This window comes from Dermacentor albipictus, chromosome 3 (assembly GCF_038994185.2).
Source record: "Dermacentor albipictus isolate Rhodes 1998 colony chromosome 3, USDA_Dalb.pri_finalv2, whole genome shotgun sequence".
NCBI lineage: Eukaryota > Metazoa > Arthropoda > Arachnida > Ixodida > Ixodidae > Dermacentor > Dermacentor albipictus.
Window position 1 is genome coordinate 114378036 of NC_091823.1, and position 27660 is coordinate 114405695.

A 27660-nucleotide genomic window follows, 5' to 3' on the forward strand; every position below is an offset into this window, starting at 1 on the left:
TTCATCTTTGGCGAACCCATGGTTGACGTTCCCACCAAGCAGCAAGACCCGTTGTGGTGCCCCAGAGATACAGCCATTTTCTCTTCTACCATCATATTGATTAGGTGAAGCTGTTAGTGCGTATTTATAAGCGCTCAAAGACGCTGTATGTGTGTTTTCACGGTATCCTGGGAGAACTAGCTAATTCAGAGAGTTTATATATAGTAGAGACAATGCGAGGAATGTCAAGCGCGATGTCTTAGAAAATATTGAAGTGTGTGGGTTAATTAGGGGCGTAATTAATATCGCCAAACCCTCGTTCTCTGTCTGTTTAGAACCGCTGAAACGCTTACGAAATTTCTCCGTTTCCCTGAGAGAACCAAATGTGGTAGCCATCCTATATTTACTGGGAAAGGGAGCCATGTTGTGGGCGATGTATACGGATAGCTTTAAGAGTGTGGGTTAATTTCGTGGTCTAAAAATAATTACCGAGTGCTCGTTTCCTCTGTATATTTATGCGTTATGTACGACGCGCATATGTGGTTTTTCATGTCTCTTCGGTGAACTAGTCAAACAACGTTATGTATATTTCTGTTAAAAATAGGAACCATGTTGTAGGTGTTGTACGATGAAAGTTTCAACTGTGTGGGTTATTCACAGCTTTCTGCAGAAAAATTACTGATACAAGCGCTCCAGAGCTTTACGAACGTACTTTACGGGCCGCGTAGGAAATTCGCCCAATGCCCTGAAAGAACTCAATGTGCCACTAATTTGACATTTTGAGGGAATAGAGGTCATATTGTGGACGATGTGTGGCCATATTCAAGATCGTCAGTTCATAACAGCCGTTGTAAAAAAAAATCAAGAAAAACGTATAAGCGATTACTTCAAGGCTTTCGTATATGGCCGTTATCCGCAAACTGCAATGTTCTTCAAAGTCTCATAAGAAAGGTGAACTTGACACTGAGTTCACATTTCGTACAAATGGGGGCCATGTTAGGGGTGATGCATGGAGAAAGTGCGACGTTTCTGACTTAATCGTGCTCGTTCAAAGTAATTACTGAATAACCGTTTTCTTTCTATTTCTATGCGTTATGTACGTGCTTCACAGTAGGTTTTCTCGGTGTTCTCTGCAAACTAAACAAGGCACCTTGTTTATATTTGGTTAAAGTAAGGAGGAGTTTATGGGTTGACGTGTAGCCGAAGTTCAAAGTATGTGTGCCAACTACTGCATTTTTAGCAAACTACGCATGCAAGCATTACGAAGCGTTATCAGTATGGTTTACGAATGACGCAGAATTTATCTCGCTGCCCTGGGAGAATTATAACTACTACCGAGATCAAATTTAAAGAACACTGTGGACCTATCATAGCCAATCTTTATGCGCAGTTAACCCGTTAAGGACGAGGCATATAAATACCCAGAAAAGAAAATGTTTATTTTCTATCTAAACGTGCAAGACACATTAAGAATAAGCATAATCAACAAAAAGAAAAAAAATTTTCGGAAATCTTTTTCAGCAATAGGGGGAAAACCCCAGGCAGGAAACTGGAAGTGGGCTTCACGCCAATCTACCTAAGGCTTCGTTTTCAATTTGTGTAGACAGCTCTCGTCATATGTGAACCATAGGTGTACATCACCTGTGCGACACCGCTAGGTGGATATCTTGCATCGGCCTGCCTCCACTGACGTTGTTGTTGTTGTTGTTGTTGTTGTTGTTGTTGTTGTTGTTGTTGTTGTTGTTGTTGTTGTTGTTGTTGTTGTTGTTGTTGTTGGCCTGAGTGGCTGTGGCGCGTACCCACAATGTGAGGGATTGGCCATGAATCGGGTGGTTAAATTAGGTGTATAAAAACAAGGGAGTTAACAATTTGAACGCTGGAGCTTAAAAAGTAAACTTTTTGTGTGTGGCAAAAAAAAAACTATCAGAAGGAAACCACGTATATAAAAATAACAATAAAATCTAATAATAGATAATAAATAAAAGAAAGCTATGGTGGGAAGGGACGGCGATCAGTCTAACGCCGTAATTCGATTGGTTTCAATTAGGTAATTTTGGATTGCCGAGCAAACATTTCTGTGACTGAACCGACAATCGAGGCTCGAAAAGATAGGATCACAGGCACTGATAAATTTAGACCAATAGAGCGAAGCGGGATTTCGAGTGGTCGTTTCCCTATAACAGAAAAAACGTCTGCAAGACAACAAGAAATGGTCTATTGCCTCCGCTTCGCCACAGAATGAGCATAACGGTGACGGGACCACACCATACTTGTGTGGATAGAAGTTCAACGTAGGTACAGTGCAGCCTCGTGATGGACACTTCAATTTTTCGTGTTTGGCAAAAACATCTCTGTGCCAAGGGTATAGAAGGTGTCGGTAATCCACAGAGTTGGTAACTGCGGAGCCTGATACTGCCTGCATAATGACACTCCTGCGAAATCTTGCAGCAGTTATAACATGAGCAGTCAAAGGGCAGTATGGGAGAATCGCGCCACTTATCGATGTCTTGGCTAGAGAATCTGCAATTTCATTTATGATTAGTCCTTTATGGCCAGGCACCCAAATCAAACGCATGCTTCTCAAGTACCGAGGTACCAATTAATGAAACGTCCTCATCCCGCGAGAATCACGAGAAGCAATAAGGGATGAGCACAATGATAATGAATCGGTGATTATCACGGTGGACGTAATTGATGGTCGTAATTTGCGTAATGCCAGCACCGCTGTCATGAATTTGATAAAACAAAAATCGGTGTTAAATCTGGCAGCCAAAGAAAAAATGTCCAATCAAGAATCGGTGAAGACTACACCTGACTTTTCTTCACACTGTGAAGCATCTGTCGCAATTACAATGTTTGTTTGAAGGTTCTGCAGATCATATTGTAATATACCGTATAGTATATGATATGGAAGTAATTTTGCATTATTAGGAAAGATGTCATCGAATTGAATATCAGTGGTAGCAGCTCTGTCGAAAATCGGAAATACATCGCATATGCGCACGTCCAAAAAATCAAGTAACTTTTGCACGAATGTAATTTACGGAGTAAGTTATCGCGGCCGCATGACACCGAAAGACTACGCAGGCTGTGAAATAAGTATTGTCTGGGAATGTCGCAGCGATGATCCATGAATTCTCAAGAACGTTTGCGCCGTCAAAAGCTGGAACCTGCACGAAAGAGGAAGAACACGGGATTCTGGATAAAGAACAGAACTTGCAACAAACTTAGGAAGACCTAAACACAAACGTAATGCTTCTCTTTCTAAGATGATTAGAGGACGGGGCATGTAGGCTGGAGCTCCAGAGAAGAGCACGGAAGCAAATTCTAATACAGGGCGCACGCACATACGATATATTATTAGCAGTGTATCTCTTCTCAATCCTGTTCGACGATCGCTCAGCCTACGCAATATGCCATTTGCACAGGTACCTTTTCCAGTCACATGATCTATGTGTGGACGCCAGTTGATAGGGTCGTTATAAATCATTCCAAGGTATTTAACGGACTCTACCTGTGGTATGTCTTGAAGGTGGTAAGACAATGAGTAGTGCACTGTGTCATGTGTCGGAAAAACGAGAATAACACATTTGCTGGCATTGAGTATAAAGTGATTACCATCTAACCACCTCTCCAGAGCACAAAGATAAGTTTGCAGTCGTTGGTATAGCATGTTGATGTCGTTTGGAGATGAAAAAAATGCAATATCGTCTGCATAAACATAACTAATTACTTCTTGATGACAGGGAAGTGTGCTCATGATAATATTAAAAAATCGCCGGGGAAAGGACTCAGCCTTGCGCTACGCCTCTTGTTTGTTTATACCCAGGGGAAGAAAACTCGCTTTTGTAGGAATAGAATTCTATTTAACCCTAAAAATGAGTGAATCCACGCCACTATATACCCAGGAACACCAGAGCATGTTAACCGATTTATAAATACAGTGTGCTCCACAGTATCGTATGCTTTAGCGATATCGAGCGTCACTAAGGCAGCGTATTGCTTATGACCTTGAGCGAGTTGTATTCGGCTTTCTAAGTCAACGTGTACAAGGCAGGTGGAGCAGCCGGTCCTGAAACCAATCTGACAGGGACTAAGAATGGAATTATCAGTAATAAATTTCATGATACGAAGAGGAAGAAGCCTCTAAATTAATTTTACTACGTTTGATGTAAACGCAACGGGCCTAATGTTCTCCGATACATACAGTCCCCCTTGTTTATTAAGTATCATTATTACATTGGCAAGCGTTCATTGCAACGGAATCCAAGCATATTAAATTGAATAATTTACCAGGTCTAAAAGAACGTTAGGCGATTCCTGTAACAATATTTGTAACACTGCATTTGTAACTCCGTCAAGGCAAGGGGCTGTACTCAGCAAGCATAGTGCAATCTCATTTGGCTCAAATAGGGAAATTGGAGTGAAGCCATCCGAGGGATCTAAAGCAAAATGAATAGCCGGACGCAGGGCCGTAAGTCAATTTTTTAAGCCTTTGGCAATCTCTTCTAGGGAGGCGCTCTATTCTTGCGCGGTCAAAATGATTGAGCCTAATGCCAAAGGCGTTGGTAGCACCTTTCTAGCACGAAAAAATGCGTATAGAGCACGCTTATATTTTTTGAATTTGAGAGATAATAGTAATGCCTAATATCATATTCATATTTGGCTCGATTACCAGTACGCTTAAATACATCAGCGTGAAACTGATAATTTTTCCAATTTGTCGGGCACTGATTATGCAGAAGCATTTTCCAAGCGGCTTTTATTTTTCTATAGTCCCGCATACACTCATCATTCCACCAACGACAAGCGGTGCCTTAAGCCGAAGGGATGACAAATTCAGCTTGCTTCCGGGAACCCTCTAGAATTGAGCAAATGGTTGGAGCGATTTCTTTATCATTGGCGCTGACAAGTTTCGAAACGGCTGAATGCAAGGAAGTCTCAAATTTCTTATGGTTCACAAATTTACATGCCTGGTATTCTAAAGATGTTATTGGACAAATGATTTCGGATGACACAGACAGATGATCGCTGTTGGTCGCTGAGCCAACCGCTACCGACGACGAAACATTGATGCCAGCGCTACAAGATGTTAAATCTAACACCGAACGAAAGTGACGTCTAGCAAACGTTACTTGTCCTGTGTTCTGACATGAAAGGTGTCCACTCCTATAGTCGCTTGCCACACAAATCTGATACTGAGGACTGCATCAGTATCAGCTTTCAAGATATTTCAAGATATTTCAAGATATCAAGATACTGAGGACTGCATCGGTCTCTTAGTAGCCTGGATTATTTGTATCATCTGATTGAAAATTATTTCCGCTAAGCAATCTGATAGGCTGGATATAAGTTTATCCGTAGCTTTAGCCATTGCTTTTTCCGCAGCAGAGGAGGAGGAAGAACTTTATTATTGGAGAAACCGTTGCGCGGTTTATTCCTGGGTGGTTCCCTCTGACAGGGCTCCACCGGCGATCGCGGCTCGCCGGGCCTGGTCGAGGGTCGCCAGTTTGCTTCCCAGGTCCAGTTCGGAGAGTCTCGCCTCCCAAGACCACGTAGTGAGTGTGTGTGTTGTGACTCGTGGCGAAATTGCGTCGCCCGGACGGTCGGTGCATTCGTGTGTTATGTGCGCGAGTGTCGCTGTGTGGTTGCTACACCAGGGACATGTTCGGGACGTGTAACTGTCTGGGCAGATTGCGTGTAGACGAGACAAGTGTGGGTATGTGTTAGTTTGCAGGCGGCGCCAGTCCCTTGCCTGGAGTTTATTGAGAGCTTTGTGTGGGGGAGCGTATTGCGTTCTTCCGAGCCGTTGGTCCTGCAGTATTTGTTGACCCGTCGTTAATAACTCGTGTGTCGCTCGTCGGTCTGTCGGGGGCTGAAGAACGGTGTGGTCTGCCGCTCGGCTAGCGAGACCTCGAGCTGCGCAGTCCGCCTCTTCGTTGCCCCGCAGGTCTTCGTGCCCGGGGCACCAGACGATACCGTGGGTCATTGTAGTGTGCGACCTAGGATTCGAATGGCTTGTATAGGGAGTGTTCCATTCAGGTATAAACGACAAGCCGCTTGTGAGTCAGTGAGGACACGGGCGGACCTTCCCTTGCTCTCAGCGTCGCGAAGTGCGAGAGCGATTGCTGCTGCTTCTGCTGCTGCACTGCATGTGGCGCGGATGGAGGCTGAGGCTACCAGGTTCCCCTGATTGACAACGGCGATTGTGTATTTGAGCCCGCAACGTGGCGACGAGGGATACGGGCTAGCGTCCGTGTAGTACGTATCCGGGTCTCTGAAACAACGTTTGTGCAACATGCGGGCACGCGCTGCTCTTCTCTCCTGATTGTGGGTGGGGTGCATGTTCTTGGGGATAGGGTGTACTGCAATGTTCTCTCTAATGTGGTTAGGCAAGAGTTGTGTTTCTTCTTTGCAGTACTGAGGTGTCAGCGGGTACCCTAGCCGTTGAAGAAGGTGTCTTCCCTGTTGAGTCTTGTTGAGGCGCTCCCTCTGCGCTATGAGCGTGGCACTTGCTAACTCCTCAAAGGTGTTGTATACGCCTAGCGCTAGTAATTTATTTGTGCTTGTGCTTGACGGTAGCTGTAAGGCCGTTTTGTACGCCGATCTTATAAGAGTGTCCATGTGTTCTGTCTCGCTTTTGCGCTTGACTTGATACGGTAGCGCGTACGTGACACGGCTGATGACGAGGGCTTGTACCAGTCTTAAGGTTTCGTCCTCTGTGAAACCATCTTTGCTGCGCGCTACTCTGGCGATGAGTGATGCGGTGCTTCTTATAACGTGATTTAATTTCTCTGAGGCTAGCTTTATGCCGTTGTTCTCCTGGATGTGCATACCTAGTATGCGTGCGGTCGGGACGCGCTTTATAGGTTGCCCGGCAATCTCGAGATGTATTGGCGGGGCTCGATGTTCCTTAGTTTGCTTAGGCCGGACTTGAAGGTACTCCGCCTTGTGTGGGGCACACCTCATTCCTGCTGTGGTTAGGTATGACTCGATGTAGCCGATATCTGTGAGTAACGTGTTTTCTCTGTCGCCGTATGAACCCTTGGTTGCCCATAGAGTGATATCGTCGGCATAGAAGGCACATCCGAGTTTTGGGATGTTTTCCAGTTGTAAAGCAAGTTTTCTAAGTCCGATGTTGAAGAGGAAAGGAGATAATATTGACCCTTGCGGAGTGCCCTTCTGCGGTAGATCATATATGTCCGATTGTACGCCTGCTATGCCGATGCGAGCTTTGCGGTGGCTGAGAAAAGCCACGACATAATGGTATACTCGCTCTCCGCATCCTATGGCGGCGAGGCCATCTAGGATGGTTTCGTGTGCTATATTATCAAATGCTTTTTCTACGTCGAGGGCTAGGAGTATGTTGTTGTTGCTGCCCGGTTGTGGGTTGAGGACCTCTTCCTTGAGGAGGAGGAAGACATCCTGTGCTGACATGCCTTTCCGAAATCCATACATGCAATTGGGGTGTAGTCCATGTTCTTCCATGTGTTGTTCCATTCGAGTGAGTACAATTCGTTCAAGAGGCTTGCCTAGGCAAGACGTAAGCGAGATCGGTCGTAATTGATCGAGCCTGTGCGGTTTTCCTGGTTTGGGTATAAGGACTATGTGAGCTGTAGTCCATTCCTCGGGTAATGTTCCGCCCGGTGCCCATATTTCTTCGTTCAGCTGCTTTGTAAAGGCTCGCAGGGTTTCATCGCTTATGTTTCTCAAGATGGCGTTGGTGATCCCGTCGGGACCCGGTGCCGTGTTTTTCTTGAAGCTCTGTGCTGCCGCGTATACCTCCGCATACGTGATGGGTGTATCGAGTATCTCGTTCGGAGCTCCCGGATATTGAGGGTATGGTTTCGGATGCCCGGTCCGCATTCCCGTGTGCATTTGCTGGAGTTCCTGTATGAGTTCATCCTCGGTTCCCGGATATTCGCCAACGAGTTTTTGTAGGGTTGTGTTTGTTTCTGTTTTGGTATTTGAAGGATCGATGATGCTGCGGAGTATGTTCCATGTCTTTTTGGTGCTTACGTGCCTTTAAGCGAATCGCAGAACGTGCGCCAATTGTCCCTGTGAACCTTCAGGGCATAATCGTTGGCCTGTTTAGTGACGTTTGAAATCCTAAGTCTAAGTTTGCGATTTAGCTTCTGTTTGCGCCATCTTCTTGTGAGGCCTCTGCATGCTTCCCATAAGTGTATTAGATGGTTGTCGATTGCCGGCGTGTCGGTATCGGTTTGGTACACTTTAGTGTTGGCGTCATATAGTTCTTTGATGCGTTGGGCCCACTCCTTGATCGTGGTTAAGCGGCCTTGATGTTCCGGAAAGGGCAGACTTGTATCTAAATCGAGCTGTTGCCTCTCCCTAAACTTAGGCCAATTTGTAATTTTGGCCTTCCCTAGGGGTCGGCGTAGCTTGGCCGAGGCGCTGGTGATTTCGATAATGTAGTGATCACTACCCAGTGAGTCGTCTAGGACCCTCCAGCTTGTTCCCACGGTATCGTTGGTGATGGTGAGATCAGGAGTCGTGTCCCTGCTGGCACTGTTTCCTATTCGAGTAGGCGTACCTGGTACTGTAATTAGTGTGTATTCGTGGCGCTCTATGGCTTCTAAGAGCTTGGCGCCCTTGGTGTCTGCTTTCGAGTAGCCCCACGTGTTGTGCTTTGCATTGAAATCTCCGGTTATAATTAGGCGATCGCGGTGCTCCAGCATTCCCTGTAGGTGCCGGAACAATGACGCGAAGTCAGCCTTTCTGTCGCGGGGGGGACTGTATACGTTGCATACGACTTGTTTAGGTCTTCCCTTCTTGACAGGCCATATCGTGGTGATGAGATGTGGGATTTCCTCACCGGGGAGCACTGTGAGGGTTGTTGCCAAATCTTTGCGGACGAGCGTGGCCACCCTACGGTAGCTGGGGTCGTACTGTATTTTATACCCCACAATTGGGTTCGGTTGCTCTCCCGCCTCTTGCAAGCAGATAATATCCGGGGGTACTAGTGCCGCCTGTACGTATAGCGAGAGGGATGCGTGCTTGCTTTTAATGTACCTACAGTTCCAAGACCAGATCATGATGCTTTCGGTTTCCATTTGAGGTTTACGGGCCATGATGGGACTTAGAAGGCATTGTGCTGTCTGTGTCGGAAGTTAGCATGCTACCGTCATCTGTCTGAGAGGGTATTTTACTACTTTTTCGTTTACGCTTGGGTTCCTTGGTTAGGGATTCGTTAACGTATTTCTTTAATTCTTGGAATTCCTTAAAGAACTGTTGAAATTGTTGCTGTATTTGTTGTATTATTTGTTGTTGTGATTGTTGCAGTGCTTGTTGCAATTGGTCCTGGGTTACCAGGTTGCTCTCAGACGGTGAGTGCGCCTGAGGCTGCTTTGGCTGTGTTGTTTGGGCGAGGGGAGCAGTTGTGTTTGTAGTGGCGGATGTCCGGTGAGAGTGCTTAGCTGTGGTAATTGAGATTGTGGCGATCGCTCACAGGTCGCAGCGTGTGCCGATTCAAGCATGGCTACTCTTTTCATTAAAGTTTCAATTTTGTGCTCGTAGTCAATTAGACGCTGTTTTTGCTGTCTGTTTTCCTCAATGACTCTCTGGTATTCTGGATTTTGTGTGATCGGTGTGGATGTGTTTCGTGGCTTGGGAGAGACGACTTCCGCCCAGCTTACCTCGTGTGAAGGCTTCTGCTTCCTTGCAGGAGGCGACGGGTTCCTTTTGGGTGTCGGTGGTGCCCGATGCTCGCGGCTCGCTGACCGGGAACGGGAGCGCGATAGGGAGCGGGAGCGTTCCTCGGTATTGACCGGCCGGCCGCGAGTGTCCACCCTGTAGGTCTCTTCTTCGTCTTCCGAGGCGAACCATCGTGGGGCTTTCGACTTCATCGGGGCTGATGATGGTGTGGGTCGGGGTCGAACCGGTTTGAGTCGCTGCTTGCACGAATGGTCACCGGTTGGGTGGGCCTCCCCGCACGAGGCGCAGTTTATCTCGCATTTGTGTCCGTCGGTTGGGTTAAGCAGTCCGCACAATCTACAGATGGGTCTGTCTGGGTTTGGGCACACGTCGGTACGGTGGCCCTTTTCCCTGCAGATCTTGCAGACTTGGAGCGTCGGTCTAAATGGAGTTCACCTCCGTAGTAGTACACAAATCGTGGTAGATGGGGACCAATAAAGGTAAGCGCTGCACTTTGAGTGGCACCGATCATCCTGGCTGTAAGGATTTCCACGCCTTGCGTTCTCACTCTGAGGTGGGCCATGAGGGTTTCAGTGGTTGTGTGCAACGGTATTGCATGTACCACTCCTCTGAGAGCGCCTTCTCCTTGGGCGTTGTAGGCGCGCACTGCGTGATTTCTGCCACTAAGCGTTAAGGTGTAGATGTGTCTTGCTTTTTCGGCGACCTCTTCATACTGGGTCGATAGGATGGCTATGTTGGATCCCGGGTTGATTCTCAATATGAATTTGTCATCCGTGAACTCGTTGTGGCACGCGTCGATGATCGCTCGTGCAAGTGTATGAGTGACCACGTTTCTTAGGGCAGACCTTGGTTTGGACGAATGATTATTTTGTAGTCATTTTTCGGAAGCGGCGGAGGTCTAGCGACTCTCCGCGTTGTTGATGTCTTAGTGGTAGTTTCGGGGTCTTGGGGCTTGGGTCTTGGAAGCAGAGTCAACTGCTTCCGAGAGACTATGATCCATGCTTGGAGTGTTGCGCGCTGTAACACCACAGTATCCGAAGTCTTTAATAGCTGCAATTGCACCTCTCCGGGGGCAGCGACGGCGATCGATTATTTCAAGGATTTGTATTTCTTGAGCGCGAGCTGAGCAGTTCGAATAGTCTGCTGGGTGTTCTCCCCCACAGAGGCAACATATTTGAGATTGAGTAGAGCATTCACTTGAATGATGACCATCCCCACAGGTGCGGCAACGCAAGCTCGACCTACACCTTCCTGCGCTTTGCCCGAACCACCAACAATTCTGACATTGGATTGGACGTGACGCGAGTGGTTCTACATGGAACGCAAGAGGCATTTCTGAAGGACATAATGTCCCCACAAACGTTGCATTTACTGATTCCGTTGGAATCCTCTCGGTATTTACCGGCCGATTGCAACGGTAAATAGCAATGACACCTGCTGCGGAGAGCTTGTCCTGGATTTCAGTTGGACTTAAGCGGGAGTCTACGCCTCGTACGCCTTGGTGCACGCAAGGTGAGGCGGAATAAAAGCATTCGCGGGGGTGGAATAGAATGAAATGCATTTCAGTAGGTACTCAACACAGGTATGGTCGGGTGACCAACACACCATACCTCCCCGTCCAACCGCTCGCACGTCAGCGATGGTCTGGTTGGACATCGTCTTAAGTTCCTTCTGGACAGCCAGTGGATTCGTGAGCGTGATGGGACCTCCATTGGCAGGCGCAAGCGCAACATGAATGGTGCTGATGCCACTGCAAAAAAATAAATCTAGATGCAATTCAATAGGGGGCAGGGATGCATTGGTCGACATCAACCCAAGACAGCTGACGCTAGAAATGCCAGTAAATCAGGGACTAAAATGAATCCCATGCGGCGCATACTAAATGTTTAGCAGGTCGTCCCGACGTCCTCAGTGACCTAAACAATTCACTTTGCCTAATTCTCGAGGAAACAGGAGGCATTCTATGTGTGATGTGCAGGCAAAGTTGAATTTGTGTTGGTTAAAAACGGCCTTCGTAGTAAATTACTTATGGAAGCATTTCAGAGTGCTATGTTTTACGAAATCCGTATAGCTAGAACTTGGCTAGCTCCACCGGGTTAACCATAGCAGCGACCGACATCAAATTAGGTGAAAAGGCGGGCAACATTATGGCTGATGCAAAGTTAAAACTTTGCGCTGCTAAGCACGAGGTCTCGGGATCAAATCCGGGCCGCGGCGGCCGCATTTCGATGGGGGCGAAATGTGAGAACACCCGTGTGCTTAGATTTAGGTGCACGTCAAGAACCCCAGGTGGACAAAATTAATCTGGAGTCCCCCACTACGGCACGACTCATTAATGAGACCGTGGTTTTGGTACGTAGGACTCCCCAATTTAAAATTTTAAGTTAAAACCGAGTAGGTGAAGTGCGGCCTTTGGTAAATGGTTGCTTTAACAAGTGGTCGAAAATGCTTCATGCGGGCAATGTTTCAAACGGATCTGTTGTATACGCAGGCAAAGCTTTATAAAGTGCGTGGCTTACTTACAGTTAACTGAAATTATTAATGCAAGTGCTCGAAAGAAACAGCTCCGCTGGAAACTGGGCTGTGATTCCGCAGGGTCATGTATATATCTTCTGTTCTTTTCTAGTCTATGCATAGACTTGCAAGTCCAGCTAATTGCAGACTCATGAGTCTGCGAATGAGCAATGAATCGATTATGGGGCCGAATACAAAGGAACGGCTAGGAAAAAAGAAGTCAAGGGCTGCGCGTGGCACGATATAATTTTTCCGTCAAACCTTCCCGACTGTTCCGACTGACATGCCAGCGCTGGCCCAGGTGCCGTTGTCAGCTTTGTAACAAAGTTTGCGGGGAAGCACACACACGCAACACACTCCGCTACACCTTCTCATACGCGTTGATTCGTTGGTCCGGGTGCTGTCAGCGGGTGGATTCGAGACCACACCAACCCAGATAACCCGACGCGGTAGCCCAGTGGCCAAAGCATTGCGCTTCTGGGCTCAAGGTCATGGGTTCGGCGCCGGCCGCGGCGGCCGCATTCTGAAAGGGACGGAATGCAAAAACGCTCGTGCACCATGCGTTGGGAGCACATTAAAGAACCCCAGGTTGAATGGGAGCCCCCGCACTTCGGCGTGCCTGACAATCAGCACCAAGAGTGCTCATTTAGGCTGGCTGACTGAACGTCCATACGTACTAAACAAACAGCCCAGACGAGCAGGACTACATGGGGAAAAAGCGCCCGTGTGGGCGTCTGCCCTTATGCCTGTTTGTAGAAACACAAACAAAAGTGAAGTCCACCGGCAGATGGAGGCTTGAAGCGGCGAGCACTCGTCGAAGAAGGAATGTCGCTGAAGACAACGTTTCGACAAGTCCCCCTTTGTCGAAACGTTGGAGCCAGCGACACACCTCGTTCAAATATACTGCCCATCACTTAGTCCCATTTGTTTAAAATTTCAATGCTCTTAGTCGGGTCGTTGTTTTGGCGTGTAAGGACTCTATATGTTAATTTGCTTCTAATATGTATCGTACGTTGGCCTTTACAGGGTTAACGTTTCTCTTCACCGTCTCCGACCCGCCGTGGTTGCTCAGTGGCTATGGTGTTGGGCTGCTGAGCACCAGGTCGCGGGATCGAATCCCGGCCACGGCGGCCGCATTTCGATGGGGGCGAAATGCGAAAACACCCGTGTGCTTAGATTTAGGTGCACGTTAGAGAACCCCAAGTGGTCAAAATTTCCGGAGTCCCCCACTACGGCGTGCCTCATAATCAGAAAGTGGTTTTGGCACGTAAAACCCCAAATATTATTATTATTCACCGTCTCCGCTCGAGACGCCTTGGAAAACACGGCGTGACGCACTCACCTTCGCGACGCGTGCAGGTGACGCGGCCGACGCGGTGGGACCGCGAGCAGCCGTCGCCGTCAGCCGACGGCGCCGAGGTCGTTGACCTTTAAGAGGAAACGGCATCGCCGCGAGTGAGCGCGTACGGCGGCGGCGGCGGCGGCGCGAGAGAGAGTGGTCGAGATCTTCGACGACGTCCAGCGTCGACGACCCCTTTCAGCGTCGGCGCTCGGCGACCGGCACGATTGCACGCCGTGCCGTACTTGTAACACATCCTGACGTCCACAGCGCGAACTCAATGCCCTAGGTGACGTCACGAGGCGAGGGCGCTGGCGTACGCGCGCGCTCGCGCCGTTTTCTCCTCTCGATTGGAAGCGAAACGAACCGCGATGCTGCGCGATCGAATCGAACGTTCGTTCGAACGTCACGTGGGCTCCCTTAGATCTTCCGTTTAGGAACAGATGAAACTTCAACGCATGATTTTCGATGCGCTGATAGCTAAAAATTTCGATGGAAGTGCTGGAAACTTAACGCAGTGCCCTTAGTACAGCGTTTTTGATGGGCTGGTGGGAATATTCAGTTGTCGGTAGTTCAGCAAAAAACAAAAAAAGCGAAATAAGTACCATACTATTTATTTTACTCGATCGCCATTTTAGTCACTTTCTCTTGCACGAGCGCGCTCGTCTTCACCAGAAATTAATGTGAACACGTTGTTTTAATCTTATTTGATGCGGAATGATCTTCGGGCTTTGTAGGGTTATGAACAAAACTCTACAGTGTATTCGCAAACCAAGATATCTATAAGTGCCAAAGGCATACGGTCGTCTTCAAAAGTTTGCGAGGTGCGGGTTCAGTGAAACAGCCGAATTTTCAACCCACTTATCGCGTGCAGTAAGTAAAACCGTACAGCACTTTGCTAGCAATGCACACTCGGACATATATGTACCGCAAATATACCACACCAGACGGTTTCCATGTAGGCACGGGGTATGACTCCCACAAGTGCGAATTGATATACATAAATTAAGCCACAGTTGCGAATGCAGGTGAACCTGGAAGCGGCAACGAGACGTTCTGATAGTCTTTTTCATTTGGTCCACGTTCGAACTTGAGTTGACAGTGCGCCCAGTTATAGACAGGTAAAGAGAGAGAGAGAAACCGCCGTGCTTTGTCGGCGTTCGTCAAGAGAAGCCTCCCGAACTCATACTTCTCCAAGTTGTCCTTTACATTAGCTTGTTCGGTGGACTATGCCATACTACAGCTGGTGGTATACTCGTCCGCTGCACTGGAAGAGCTTCCTACCCATCCGCCGTATAACCGATCCCTAACAATATCGCGCACCAACGCCTAAAGTTAGCATGTACAGTCGCGGACAGAATAAAATGGACCACGGGATCTCCGAAAGCGTTCAATTCCCGAGCAGCCTGTAGCAGTAACCAGTAAAACTGCCCACGACAACGTTGTTAGCATATTCTAGTCGAGGTCCAAAATGCAAATACCAGATTGCGTTGTGAGGTTGCGGAGATTTTTCAGCTTTTTCTTAGATTTCTTGGTCCATAGTATTCTATCCGTGACTGTACACGCGTCTGTAAGACGGATGTGTTGTTGTGTGCATGCCCGCCCTTCAACCGCGCCCGCCGTCCTTGCACATGCACGCGCCCGCGACGAGGTCAAGAGCGAGCAGCTCGACGCTCTTCGCGTGAGCGCGACGAGGCCTTGAGCGAAGCAGGCTGGGAACCAGACCGCGAGGTGCAGAACAATGGCGCGGGTGGTGTGCTGCCCAGCGTGCAAGAGCGCGTCGCGGTTGGTACCACACTTCCTTCCTTGGGCTTTAACATTCCGAGGGGAAGGAGGGGGGGGTGGGGGAGTCGTGCAGTGCGCCGTCCCTTCCTGTATGTGCGAGCACAGAACTACGAATGCTCACTATGTACGAACAGCAAGCCAGACTTCCTTGGCGGCTGCGCTCATGCGTGCCGCGTCTGGCCGCTCGCAAGAGAACTACTTAGAAAAGAACGCCTGGTTATAACGTGATTCGGGTTGTAGACGTTGGAAACCTCCACACATGTGTATACGGCGTCATGTCATAGCCCGCGGTGTGCAGCTTCTGGGACGTCAAATGTCCCAATTTTCACATTTTTTTTTACCCAGTTTCCATCGATTAGAAGGACGATAATAAATCCAGACGAACAATATTGAATTGCTTCACAGTGGACGTGTTAGTGTGGAAGCTTAAAGTAAAAATTAAATTATGGGGTTTTACGTGCCAGAACGGCGATCTGATTACGAGGCACGCCTTAAGGCTCAATCACACCGGCGACTTGAGGAGGTCGCGCGGTCATTTGCGACTCGCGACCAAAAAGCGACCGAAGGTGACTGATGTTCACACCGGCAAGCCCGGCTGAGCGCGACCCGCAAGTCGCAATCGCGGAGATTATCGTTCTCAGCGAGAACGCTCGGAATCTACGCGGAATTTGCCGCGACGCGGGAGCAGGCCGGATGTAGACACATGAAAGATCCCTTCCGGTGCGCCGCTGATTGGTTTATCAGTTAGCGACCATGGTCGAGTGACTGAAACATCGAGCAGCGAGCGACTGGCCCAAAATGGTCGCTTTTCGAGAAAAGCGACCATTTGCGACCGCTGTCAGTAGCCGGTGTGAATGAGCCTTTAGTGGGGAACTCCGGATTAATTTTAACTCACCAACTGTTTTTTAAACGTGCATCTAAATATAAGTACACGGGTGTTTTTGCACTTCGCCCCCATGGAAATGTGGCCGCCATAACCGGGATTTGATCACGCGACCTCGTGCTTAGCAGCGCAACGCCAAAGCCTTAACCAGAGTCCTTCCATGTTTTTGAAAAAAACATGGAAGGACTCTGCCTTAACTAAGCAACCTCGGCGGATCTCTACAATGCTATTCACAGCGTGTTTACAGGAGGTATTCAGAGACCTGGATATGGAAGAATTGGGGATAAAGGTTAAGGGAGAATACCTTAGTAACTTGCGATTCGCTGATGATATTACCACTGGCGTAGCAATAGAGGGGGCCGGGGGGCCGTGGGCCCCGGGTGCAAGGGACCAGTTGGGGGGGAGGGGGGTGTCATATACGCCTGAAGAAACCCCTCTTTCCGCCGGCTTGACTGGGTGCAAATTGCAAAGAATGCTCCGGTACCCAGTAGCCCGAGCTCACGCACCCGATGCGTTGCGCCGCAGAATTGTCGGCTGCAGCTCTATCAACACCCCACGAAATAATTGCACGAATGTGCGGGCTAAAAAAAAATGTATTTCGCGAAATGGTCGCTAAACTACTCTCCTTAGCGGAACGTTTCATGTGGGGTGCGCTCGTGATGTGCGTTCATGCTGGGAGCAGGAGTCGCTAAACATACAGTGAGGCGTTGTAAGGCGTTGGGGCTCTTGGGTACCACTTCCGTTCAGAACGCGCAGCGAAGACGAACAAAGACAGCAGCAAGAGGGCGTTCAACCAGCGCGCTCGGCGCTCGCGTTTACGGCGAAGCGTTCGTTGAGAGCGACGTTGCATAAGTGGGGCCGTAAAAAGTCGCGAATGGGATTCTCTGGATCGTCTTCAGACTCGGTTCGGCCGAAGAGTTAGGCGGCGTATGACTCGACAGGCTGTATAGTCGCGGGCCCGCCGCGATGTCCGGCTCGCTTTTACTTCCCCTCTCCCGCTCGCTCCGAGAAGCCGCTGCGAAACCTGCCGTTATTTTCACGCTTTCCTTCTTACTCTGGAAAGTTTAAGAAAACTGTTGTTGTTGTGTGACTTCATGTCACAAGTACAGTGTCTGTATCAGCTGCACAGAATTAAAAAAAAAAAGGTGAATTTTGTAAGGATATTTCCCGATCGAAATTCCTTGAAGTTAAATCTTTTTGTGATTACTAGGAACTCGGTAGCGCGAAAAATATGGCAGATAAGTAATAACCATATCCTTAATATTCCCGTAATTATTACTTATAGAGGAAGCACTTCAATTCGAGAATTGAGGACTCAAAGTCATATTATTACCTCAACAAAAACTTCCTAAACAAAATGTTTTTGGGTGCTACAACCTACAGTACTTTGGCACTGCGGGCCGCGCCCAGTATATGGCAGCAGCGAAATAAATATGAAATAGTGGACCAGTGACGTTGATCCCTTAATCCTCTCCATTGCGAGTGCAGACCGACAGTAGTGCAAGCTTTCACTGGCACGGGCTTCATCGCGGCCTTTTCTTTCTTTTTTTATGCTGACGCCAAGAATCGACGCGAAGCGTGCTCTATCCTGTTCCCAATCTTGCGGTGGTACCGCAGCTCGGATAATCACGTTTGTCCTTATGGCAGCAAATGAAAACAAGGCTTTATTGATCAGAATGAAGAGAACTCGTAATTGTCGTAGCATTGGCGCCCGCGCAGCAGGGAGGCAGGTAGCGTTTTCTAATAGTGTGGGGAGATCAGCGTCACTGACAACCAATTTAATTTTCCTTTTCGTTCAGGGCTGCCCACAGACAAAATACTGCGTGCCATATTGCCTACGACGATTTTTGTGAAGTTGTTGTTGGGCAAGATATGAATGTCGGGCTTCAGTTTTGCAAATGCAATATTGCCGCTAAAATTGGTAATTAAAACTTTATTATAAAGATATATTTTTGTTACTTGTGATGTGAGTCATGTTGTCCACGATGCCGCATTTGTATTGGCGCCAAGCCTTACAGTCTGACAAAGGATGTGCACATGGGCTTATCACACGTTATCAGTGCAGCACCCTGTGTTATTTGGCGCAGGAAAAACAGCGTCTATATTCGCTGCATTCGCGATCTCTGGGAAAGAAGGCGAAGGAGATGGTGACCTGGAGAACGTGCGCGGTATCCAAGGCGTCTGTACTGGTGCTGAAACCCGGAAATTGTCGATATCCTCGCCTTCCTCGACTACATCAGGGGGGGGGGGGGAGTGACAAAGACCTATGGGCCCCGGGTGCCAGACTACCTAGCTACGCCACTGGATATTACCTTGCTTAGTAGCTCAGGGGACCAATTGCAATACATGCTCACTGATCTGGAGAGGCAAAGCAGAAGAGTGGGTCTAAAAATTAATCTGCAGAAAACTAAAGTAATCTTTAACAGTCTCGGAAGAGAACAGCAATTTAAATAGGTAGCGAGGCACTGGAAGTGGTAAGGGAATACATCTACTTAGGGCAGGTAGTGACGGCGGATCCGAATCATGAGACGGAAATAATCAGGGCCGCTATTTTGTAGCGATGCCTTATGCCTTATTCGATGCTATTCTTATCATCCACCACACATGGCCGCCTGATCCCGTTGATAATGGGGGCAGACCGTCGCTCTGACCACTGGCCAAGTGCGAAAAGCCTGAAAAAGCATAGAATCGGAAAAGGCATCGCTACAAAATACCGGCCCAGAAGAATAAGAATGGGCTGGGGTGCGTTTGGCAGGCATTCTCAGATCATGAACAGCAGGTTGCCGTTATCCCTCAAGAGAAAAGTGTATAATAGCTGTGTCTTACCAGTACTCACTTACGGGCCAGAAACCTGGAGGCTTACGAAAAAGGTTCTACTTAAATTCAGGACGACGCAACGAGCTATGGAAAGAAGAATGATAGGTGTAACGTTAAGGGATAAGAAAAGAGCAGATTGGATGAGGGAACAAACGCGAGTTAATGACATCTTAGTTGAAATCAAGAAAAAGAAATGGGCATGGGCAGGGCATGTAATAAGGAGGGAAGATAACCGATGGTCATTTACGGACTGGATTCCAAGGGAAGGGAAGCGTAGCAGGGGGCGGCAGAAAGTTAGGTGGGCGGATGAGATTAAGAAGTTTGCAGGGACGACATGGCCAGAATTAGTACATGACCGGAGTTGTTGGAGAAGTATGGGAGAGGCCTTTGCCCTGCAGTGGGCTCAACCAGGCTGATGATGATGATGATGTAAAAGTCACAGTTTCGCCCGAAAGGTGAAGCATGGATTGCGATAGCAAATTAGTGGACAGCTATGCGAAGTAAGTTTTATCGGTCGTATAAAGTTGTAACCATTGGCATACTAACTAAATTAACAAGCACGGTGTCACGCGCGCACAAGCAAGCGTTAACACATCTCACTCGATGACTGCGGACACTCGCTGTCAAAACGCCGGAGTGACCAAGCGCGGCAGCGGCAGCGAGCGAATCGACCTTCGTGCTGCGTCTCGCACCAAAGCGAACAAGCCGCGGAAACAGCGCGCGGCGGACTCTGTCCCCGTCGCAGATGGCTTTCAACATACAGCGGCGGCCGCCCGGCCCCCCAGAGTAGAACATTACCCCCCTCCCCCCGTACATCGCGCGACGGAAGACGGCGCGCTTCCTCCCCGCTTCCCTCCCTCGCGTGCACGAGAGTGAGCCCCGATCGCCGGCTCACCCTCGCAAGCTTTCACTCGCATATACAGCATGCGGCGCGCGGCGATGATTTTGTCGCCCTTGGACTTTATAGGGAGTCTCACGGCGACGCCGACGGCAGCAGAAATGCGCCGGGAGTGTCCACATAATTGCTATCGCAGTAAAACTCGCCGCCGTATGGTCGAGCCCATTGTGAGACGTAACTGTGTCGCGTTTGCGCGCAGCAGCGGAGGCAGGCAGCGCGTTCGCATGGCGGCCACTCGGATCCTGGCGCCCCCTAACCAAGACGGCGGCCTCGGCGGCGGCGGGACGCTGCCCGAGGAGCTCCAGAAGGTGGCCGCCGAGGAACTCGGCGAGGACGCGCGCAAGCGGGACCTGTGCCTCGTCAAGCTGCGCAACCTATTGCAGGGTGAGTACACCGTGCTATACTACAGTGGCGACGAACAGCATGTACAGAGGCTTCTTGTATGCTAGAGCGATGGAATGAGAGGGGCCTTGCAAGACATGTGTCTGGGAAAAGCGGCAGAGGAAGATGGAATAACAGTCGATGTAATTAAAGATGCAGCGAACTTTATGCTTGAGCTTGTGGCCCTTCATATGCAATGCCTATGACTTTAAGTGTACCAAAGAGCTGGAAGATCACCAACATTATATTTATCCACACGAATGGAGACGCTAAAGAATTGGAAGAGATATAGACTCGTTAGCTTACATTCAATATTGCATGTAATATTCACCATGACAATATGGGCAACACTCGAGTTCAGTCGACCGAGACAGGAGGCTGGCTTCAAACAGGGGTGTTCTGCAATGGATCACATCCATGCCATCAATCAGGTAATTGAGAAATCTGCGAAGTGCGGCGGAGATAGCGCCTATGTCGTGTGTCTTATGTGTCCGCGTTATCTGGCGCTGTCACACAGAGTGTATGAAAGATTGTCTGTACGTGACGTCACTCATTACGTGTGTGTTTTCTATATAAGCATGCTGCTGACACGAAATAAAGGTTGTTATCATGCCCACCATCGGCGTGTGCGCTCTGTTCCTTCCGGCGGCTAGTCCGGCTACGCTCGGCATACGGCAAGGGCTGTAATACAAGTACAACCAAACTCTCTATATGGTTCCCGTACGTTATCAAAGGACATTTAATTCAGTAGACATACCAGCAATCATGGAGGCATTGCGTGATCGAGGAGTGCGTACAGGGGGCATACTCAAATATCTCGGAAATATTGACAAAGACTCCATAGCTACCTTAGTTCTCCACAAGAATTGTGAGAAAAAAAAACCTACCAAGAAAGGGACCAGGGAAGGAAACGCAATCTCTCTGATGTTATTCACTGCATGCATAGAACAAGTACTCAACTATTAGACTGGGTAGGCTTAGGAGTGATGATCAAAGGCGAATATCTCAGCAATCTTCGGTGTGCAGATGACATTGTTCTGTTCAGCAACACTGGGGATGAAATGCACCAAATTATTGCGGACATTAACCGAGAAAGTGTATGAGTGGGGTGGAAGATTAATATGCAAAAGACAAAGACAAGGACACACACACACGCAATACTGAATAGCCTGGCAAGGAAAGAAGAATACATTATTGCCAGTCAGCCTCTTTAGCCTAGAGTAAGTAAGGTTACTTACTCACAAGGGACCCTGATCATGCGGAGGAAATTTACAAAAGAATAAAAATGTGTTAGAGTGCATACGGCAGACATTGCCAAATCCCTTACTGGAAGCTTACCACTGTCATGGGAATGAATAGTGTACAATCATTGCGTTCCACCCGTGCTAACATATGAAGCAGAAACTTGTAAATTAACAAAGAAGCTCGAGAGCAAGTTAAGAACCGCGCAAAGAGTGATCAAACGAAAAAATGTTAGACGTAACGTTAAGAGACAGCAAGAGTGCGGTAGTCTACCGGAGAGCAAACGGCGACAGCTGGTTTTCTAGTTGAGATTAAGATAAAGAACTGGGAGCTGGGCAAGCTATGCAAAGCTTAGGGCAAATAACCGGTGAACCATTAGAGTTACAAAATGGGTGCCAAGGGAAGGGAAGCGCAGTCGAGGAGGGCAGAAAACCAGGTGGGGGGATGAAATTTGGAAATTTGAAAGCGCCAGTTGGACTGAGCGAGCGCAAGACATTGGAGACCACTGGGAGAGGCGTTCATCGTAGTGGTTAACCTAACCGGTTAGCGCGTGCTCGCGTTAACCGGTTAACACACACACACACACACACACACGCACGCACGCACGCACGCACAAACACACGGTCGCGGAAACGTTGTGGTACATTACATTGGTCGTTTAAGAGCGCCCAGGAAGTGCTACGAAAGTCGTGCGTGACAGCTTCAAAGCTGCATTACGAGGTTTAGTAGGTCAACTGATAAGTTAGTTGTTAGGATGGCGTGACTTGAGCGAACGAACTCCACTTAACCGTAATCGATCGTATAACACGCTGGCGCAGGAGAGACGAGCCTGCATTCCCGCATGGACGACGAGTTCCTGCTGCGCTTTCTACGCACCAAGAAGTTCAAGGTGGAAGTGGCCTACCGCACCATCCGCAACTACTACCGGCACCGGCGCGAGTCACCCGAGATCTTTCAGGGACTGCGGCCTTCCAAGCTGCGCCACGTGTACCATGCGAACGGCCAGATGCGTCTGCCCCACAAGGACCCCGAGGGGAGGCCCATATTCGTCCTCAGGATAGGTAGGTTTATGTGCGTGTGTGTGTGTGTGTGTGTGTGTGTGTGTGGACCTTTTATACCTTCCGTACAAACTGACACATCCGCCTGAGAAGCGAGATCACGGTTGGCTTGCTCGACGGTTTTGCTATCGCCGATTTCGCCTGCCTCAGGAACTTGTTTGCATAAGCTTCTCAGAAACAAGCATTCCCACCTGGTACACTCCTGCATGGCCTCTTGCGCTGCCAGAAGAGATCGGCGCAGATACAATCGCATTCATCTTTCTTTAAAAAGATTTAAAAGAACGAGCTCGGTGGCATGTGCCACCTCCCCGTTTAAAAACAGATACTAATACAGTCATGATCATAACGATCGTCATCACCATCATAGCCGTAGTCGTCGTCTTCGATTCTGGCTACGTTATCGAGTAGGCTGTCGGCGAGCGTGGTCGCTTTCTTCGCTGCGGCCGGCAGACCCAGGAACCTCGAGACCTGCTTTCGCGAAGCCCAAGAACGACGCAGAAAGGAAGGGCAGGGAAAGGGAAAAAACAAAAACAAAAGGGACGTCGCGAAAGTGGGGAGTCCATCGTAAGCACGAGTCGGTTGAGCTTTCAAACGAGGCCGTGTCGCGCGCGCGTGCTCCGCCACATTACACGCGCCGACTCCTCCTCTCCCTTGTCTGGAGCGAGGAGGGTGCGTGCGCACACTCGTAAGAGAGCGAGGAGGAGACGCGTAAGAGAGCGAGGAGGAGAGACGCTGTAGCTTCGGCTGGGCTTCTCCGGCCGGCGCGGAGAGACCCGGTTTCTCCCATCCGACTGACCACTTCCGGTCGGCGCCCACGTCGTTCCCTCCCTTGCCTCTTCGTCCACGCCGAGTCCCTTTCTCCGGGCGGCCGTATTACTGCTCACCTACAGGCTCCGTCGTTTCTGTGGTCATCGAGCGCGTGGGTTTTGTCGTGGCTTTGTTTATCTCGCCGAGAGTCGCTATTGCCGAGGATTTTTGCGGTGGAGGATTGCGGTCGGCTGAAGTGATTAGGAACGCAAGCAAACGAAAGCGAAAGTGCGTTTTCGTGTGGCGATTAAGGCATCGGTTGACTCCTCGCTGGCTTTAGAATAACGCATTTTGTTGTTGTTACGGTTGTATCGGCAAATCTCGCACTACTGCTTTTAAAAAGCAGCTGTGGGGCCATGATTCTTGCAAAAGCTTCGCGTTTGCATACGACTAAGCCATTTAACGAACAATCATTAACCTCGACACAGCGTTCTGAAAACGAGCGAGATTAGTGTAGTTCCTCGCCAATAAGGCGTTTAATCTTCCTAAAGATAACTGTCTGATGACATTGTTCCGTCACCTTATATACGTAACGTATTACAAGATTGCTTACACGCTTGCAAAGCGAGGCTGTCAGGTGTTGCAGATTGACGCGCGCGTACACATAACATTATTTCAGCCGATAACAGAACCAAACGAAATGTCAGCACCGTCACTGATGGTGGAATTTGTCACAATTCAGGAAACAGCTGATATTGACGTCAAGCTCCGCCGTAACGCGTTTGACACTGATGTGGTTCTGTCGTCCTCTCGACAAGGTCTTCAGGAATCCTCTCTTCACTGCAACGTTGGCTACACGGACGGAAAGACCAGTCCCTGCAAAGCTGATGATTATATGGTATAGTTCCAAGCATTAGGTTCAATATGCACACCGGCGCTTGCGAAGGGTTTAGCGTCAGGCTCCGAGTGTCACGTTGCCTTAATGCAGGACATATATTTTTCGCGACAAAGTCCAGTGGGCACTCCGAACTCTTTCGCAAATTCCGCGACAGACCCATAAAATACGGGACGATTGGGCTCACTTTATCGAACACTGCATGAGCTATGGAAGACAGGGGAACAGCAGCGATTTCACCTCACGAAACTTTATGCACTGACCCCTGCAACATATCTTGATGAAATTTGTGTGAGGGTCATCGTGATTTTTTGTCCATCAAACAGCTGCTTGTGCGTAAAGACCGGCTTTTACTTTGGTTCGTGCGTGGCAGCGTGGCTATGCGTGCACAACATCCACCTCACGATGAAAAAGGTCCTGTCGGGAATCGAACCTTCCGTTAATGTATAGCAGATGAGCATGCAGTCTACAGAGAAGCTCCAATTCGTTACGCCCACAGCCCGCAACTTTGTAAAACCGTCGCACAAAAATTGGTATAATGATATGGCTGCGAAATCGCCTCTGAAATCTCCGGAAGGTCGCGTTGCTTGTCGGCAAAGGAGAGATCGTATACATCGTATATAAATGTTGTGGCGATGTTGCCAAATGTAAGAGGGCTGAACGTAAAGACGCCCGTTGCAGCTTGCCGTCGCCGCCCCAATTTAAGTGATGACAGTTAGCAATTAAAAGATCGGCAACAAGCTAGAGGCAGGAAGGAGAGGGGGAAGGAGGCGAGAATATCCTGTTCGCTGTTTGAAATGTGCGGTTTGCGTATCGTAGTATCCGAACTAGTTGTCGATGTGAGCGATAGCATCGGTCTTTTGTAATTATGGCGAACCCGCCGAGGGCCATGTAAGACTACTTTCAATCAACATTTTTTCCCTTTATTTTTGAATACTAACGGATTAGTAAATTGAAAAAGAGGAGAAAGGAAAGACGGAGACGTCAGCCAAATGCGCCTCACGATTGATAGTTGATGCCGCAGTTCTTTTATAGCTACCCGTCTTGTATATAAGTATACCACGAAGGATGCTGTGTAACCTGGAGTATAAATGTTAACGTAAGGTAGACGGTGCGTTCCTCATAGTGTTGGTCAGTACGAAATAGTAAATCACATTAACAGCTCTTTAATAACTCCGACGACATAGACAGACTGGTTTTTTATGCAACGTTGCGAATAATACCTCGGCGAAGTTTGTGTTAATCTATTAATTTTTGAAGCTGTTGCGCTTCGTGTCACTTACAGCCAGATACCTTTAGCGCAAACTTCAATTATGTCACGCCCACGGCATAAAAGGAGTTTCGAGTAAAGGTTAACAGCTGCTTTTTGTCACGACCACGGCGTAAAAGGAGTTTTGAGTAAAGGTTAACAGCTGCTTTGCTACAACCTCGGCACAAGAACATCGCGAAAACAAGGCCTTCTTATGTTGCTGTTCGTTAACTCTAGGGGGCGACGTTAGTATGTATGTAGTAGAGAGCCTATACATTGCAGTCTTGCAACTATTGTTTTATAGTGGTGACGATCCTTGTAAGGGTACTTGCCGCCGCCAGCTTAATGGGGGGGGGGGGGGATGAAACTTTCTGATAAATTATACGATATGTGCCACAACATGTAGGAAAACCAGCCAAGCACACCACGTTTCCCGTACCCTTTGGTGACGTAAAAGTAATATAATTTTTTTCTAAATAAAGTATAGCACTAGACATATAGCATATGTGAGCGCAGTATACACAGCGCGTTTACCTTATAGTTCAAGAGGCTAGTAAGCATGTTCTTTATTAATGCACACTTCGAAAAACAGCCTTTACATTACATGCAAGTGGAGGGCAACGATCGACAATGCTCAAAGCACTTCACATTCTTGATGTGAAATAATGCTACTAAGAGCACGTAACCGCGCTCTGTAATTGCTGTTGGTTGCTTTGTATGTTCTGGCGACACACAATTGAATAGAAATAAAGTTGGTAGGTTAAATTAAAAGAAGAAGGCAACATATATATTGAACGTGTGTGAAGGTTTACTGCGGGCATTGCTACAAAATTAATTTGAAGAACTTGATAAAATCACCTCCCAACATGGGTAAATGTCAGAGCGCAATAAAGGAACGTAGGAAGGCGCCGCAACTTCCAGCAAGATTAGGGACCGAAATGGCTGCTCGCCAACTCTGGTGGCAAATATCTGTCAAAATTTTGGTGTTGTGATCAACTTAAAATAGCGCTTATATGTGGGCTTATATAGGTAGTAGGAAGCCCACTCTGTAGTCGTTAAAGGCGCACTAAAGAGCAACACTAAATCATTTTAGACTGGTATTATTCTTTAAGAACTTTATCCTCCCCCCTTCAGTTGACAGCAAATGATGATTCACCACTATAGTGAAGAAAATGAAAAACCAACTTCCCTTTTTTTTCTGAACTTCGTGTGGAAACAACATCGCTGAGTGGTCAATGATACGTCACATACCGTCAATATATTTCCTCGTATTCTGCCCGTTCCGACGCGGTAAAAGTTATCGAAACTTGGTACCCGCCGTGGTGGTTTTCATTCGATGATGGCGATGGGCTGCTGAGTTCGAGGTTGCCCGTTCGATTCCCGCCCCCGGCGGCAGCATTTAGATGGGGGTAAACGCAAGAACGCTCGTGTTACTTGTTTAGGTACGCCGCTTGAGGAACCTCGGCTGGCGAAAATGAACCCGGAGCCATTCACTGCGGCGTCTCTCATAGCCCCAGTGTCGCCTTGGGACCCTAAAATAAATAAATAAATAAATAAATAAATAAATAAATAAATAAATAAATAAATAAATAAATAAATAAATAAATAAATAAATAAATCACAGTCAATACTTTGAGCCTTTAGTTCCTTAAAAGCGTCCGCAATATAGCCCTTCCTTAGGACAAGCTATTCCTATGGGACGGTGCGAATACAATACATTTTTTTTTTCAGCCTTATACCAAGGGCCCTATAACGTAAAACTATCCCAATATGTTTTTATTCTAATGTCCTGACGTGAAATTTGCGTAACCGCCGACGCAAGCATCGGGCGGTGACCCGCAGGGTTGTCTGAACAGACCAATCAAACGCTCTCCTCGTTTATAGGCGGTCACTTTTGTTTGCTTTCAAAAGGAATAACATTGACTACAGTGAGCGGCTTGTCTTATCTAATTGGTTGATAAGAGGCGAGAAGCACGCTCAAGTGGAGAGGGATTGAATGGGGTCGAGCCAGCGCATTGACAATCGATAACCATATGAAGAGGGTAGTGCCAGCGTCTGCGATTGGTCCGCTTTCCCTTACTTAGCTTGTGGTGGCTGGTCGGAAATCGCGGCGGCATGCAACGGAAGGTTAAGAATGCCGTTAAAATGGATCCGCAGCAAAGAAGAGCTGTCAGAGCGAGGTCGTAAACGTGGCTAAAGTG

At 48.3% G+C, this 27660-nt stretch overlaps 1 protein-coding gene across 3 annotated transcripts in view; it reads left to right on the plus strand.

The window, feature by feature from the left end:
* LOC135916876 (alpha-tocopherol transfer protein-like) overlaps positions 1-27660 on the plus strand; it is an 85817-nt gene that overhangs the window by 39400 nt on the left and 18757 nt on the right. For 2 of the 3 annotated variants that reach the window (XM_065450304.2, XM_070535959.1), the window contains exons 2-3: positions 20087-20271; positions 22329-22571. In XM_065450304.2, the coding sequence (XP_065306376.1) occupies positions 20112-20271; positions 22329-22571 (403 nt within the window). In that variant the 5' untranslated portion in view covers positions 20087-20111. The remainder of the gene's footprint in view (positions 1-20086; positions 20272-22328; positions 22572-27660) is intronic. The other variant, XM_065450305.1, reaches the window with a different exon arrangement.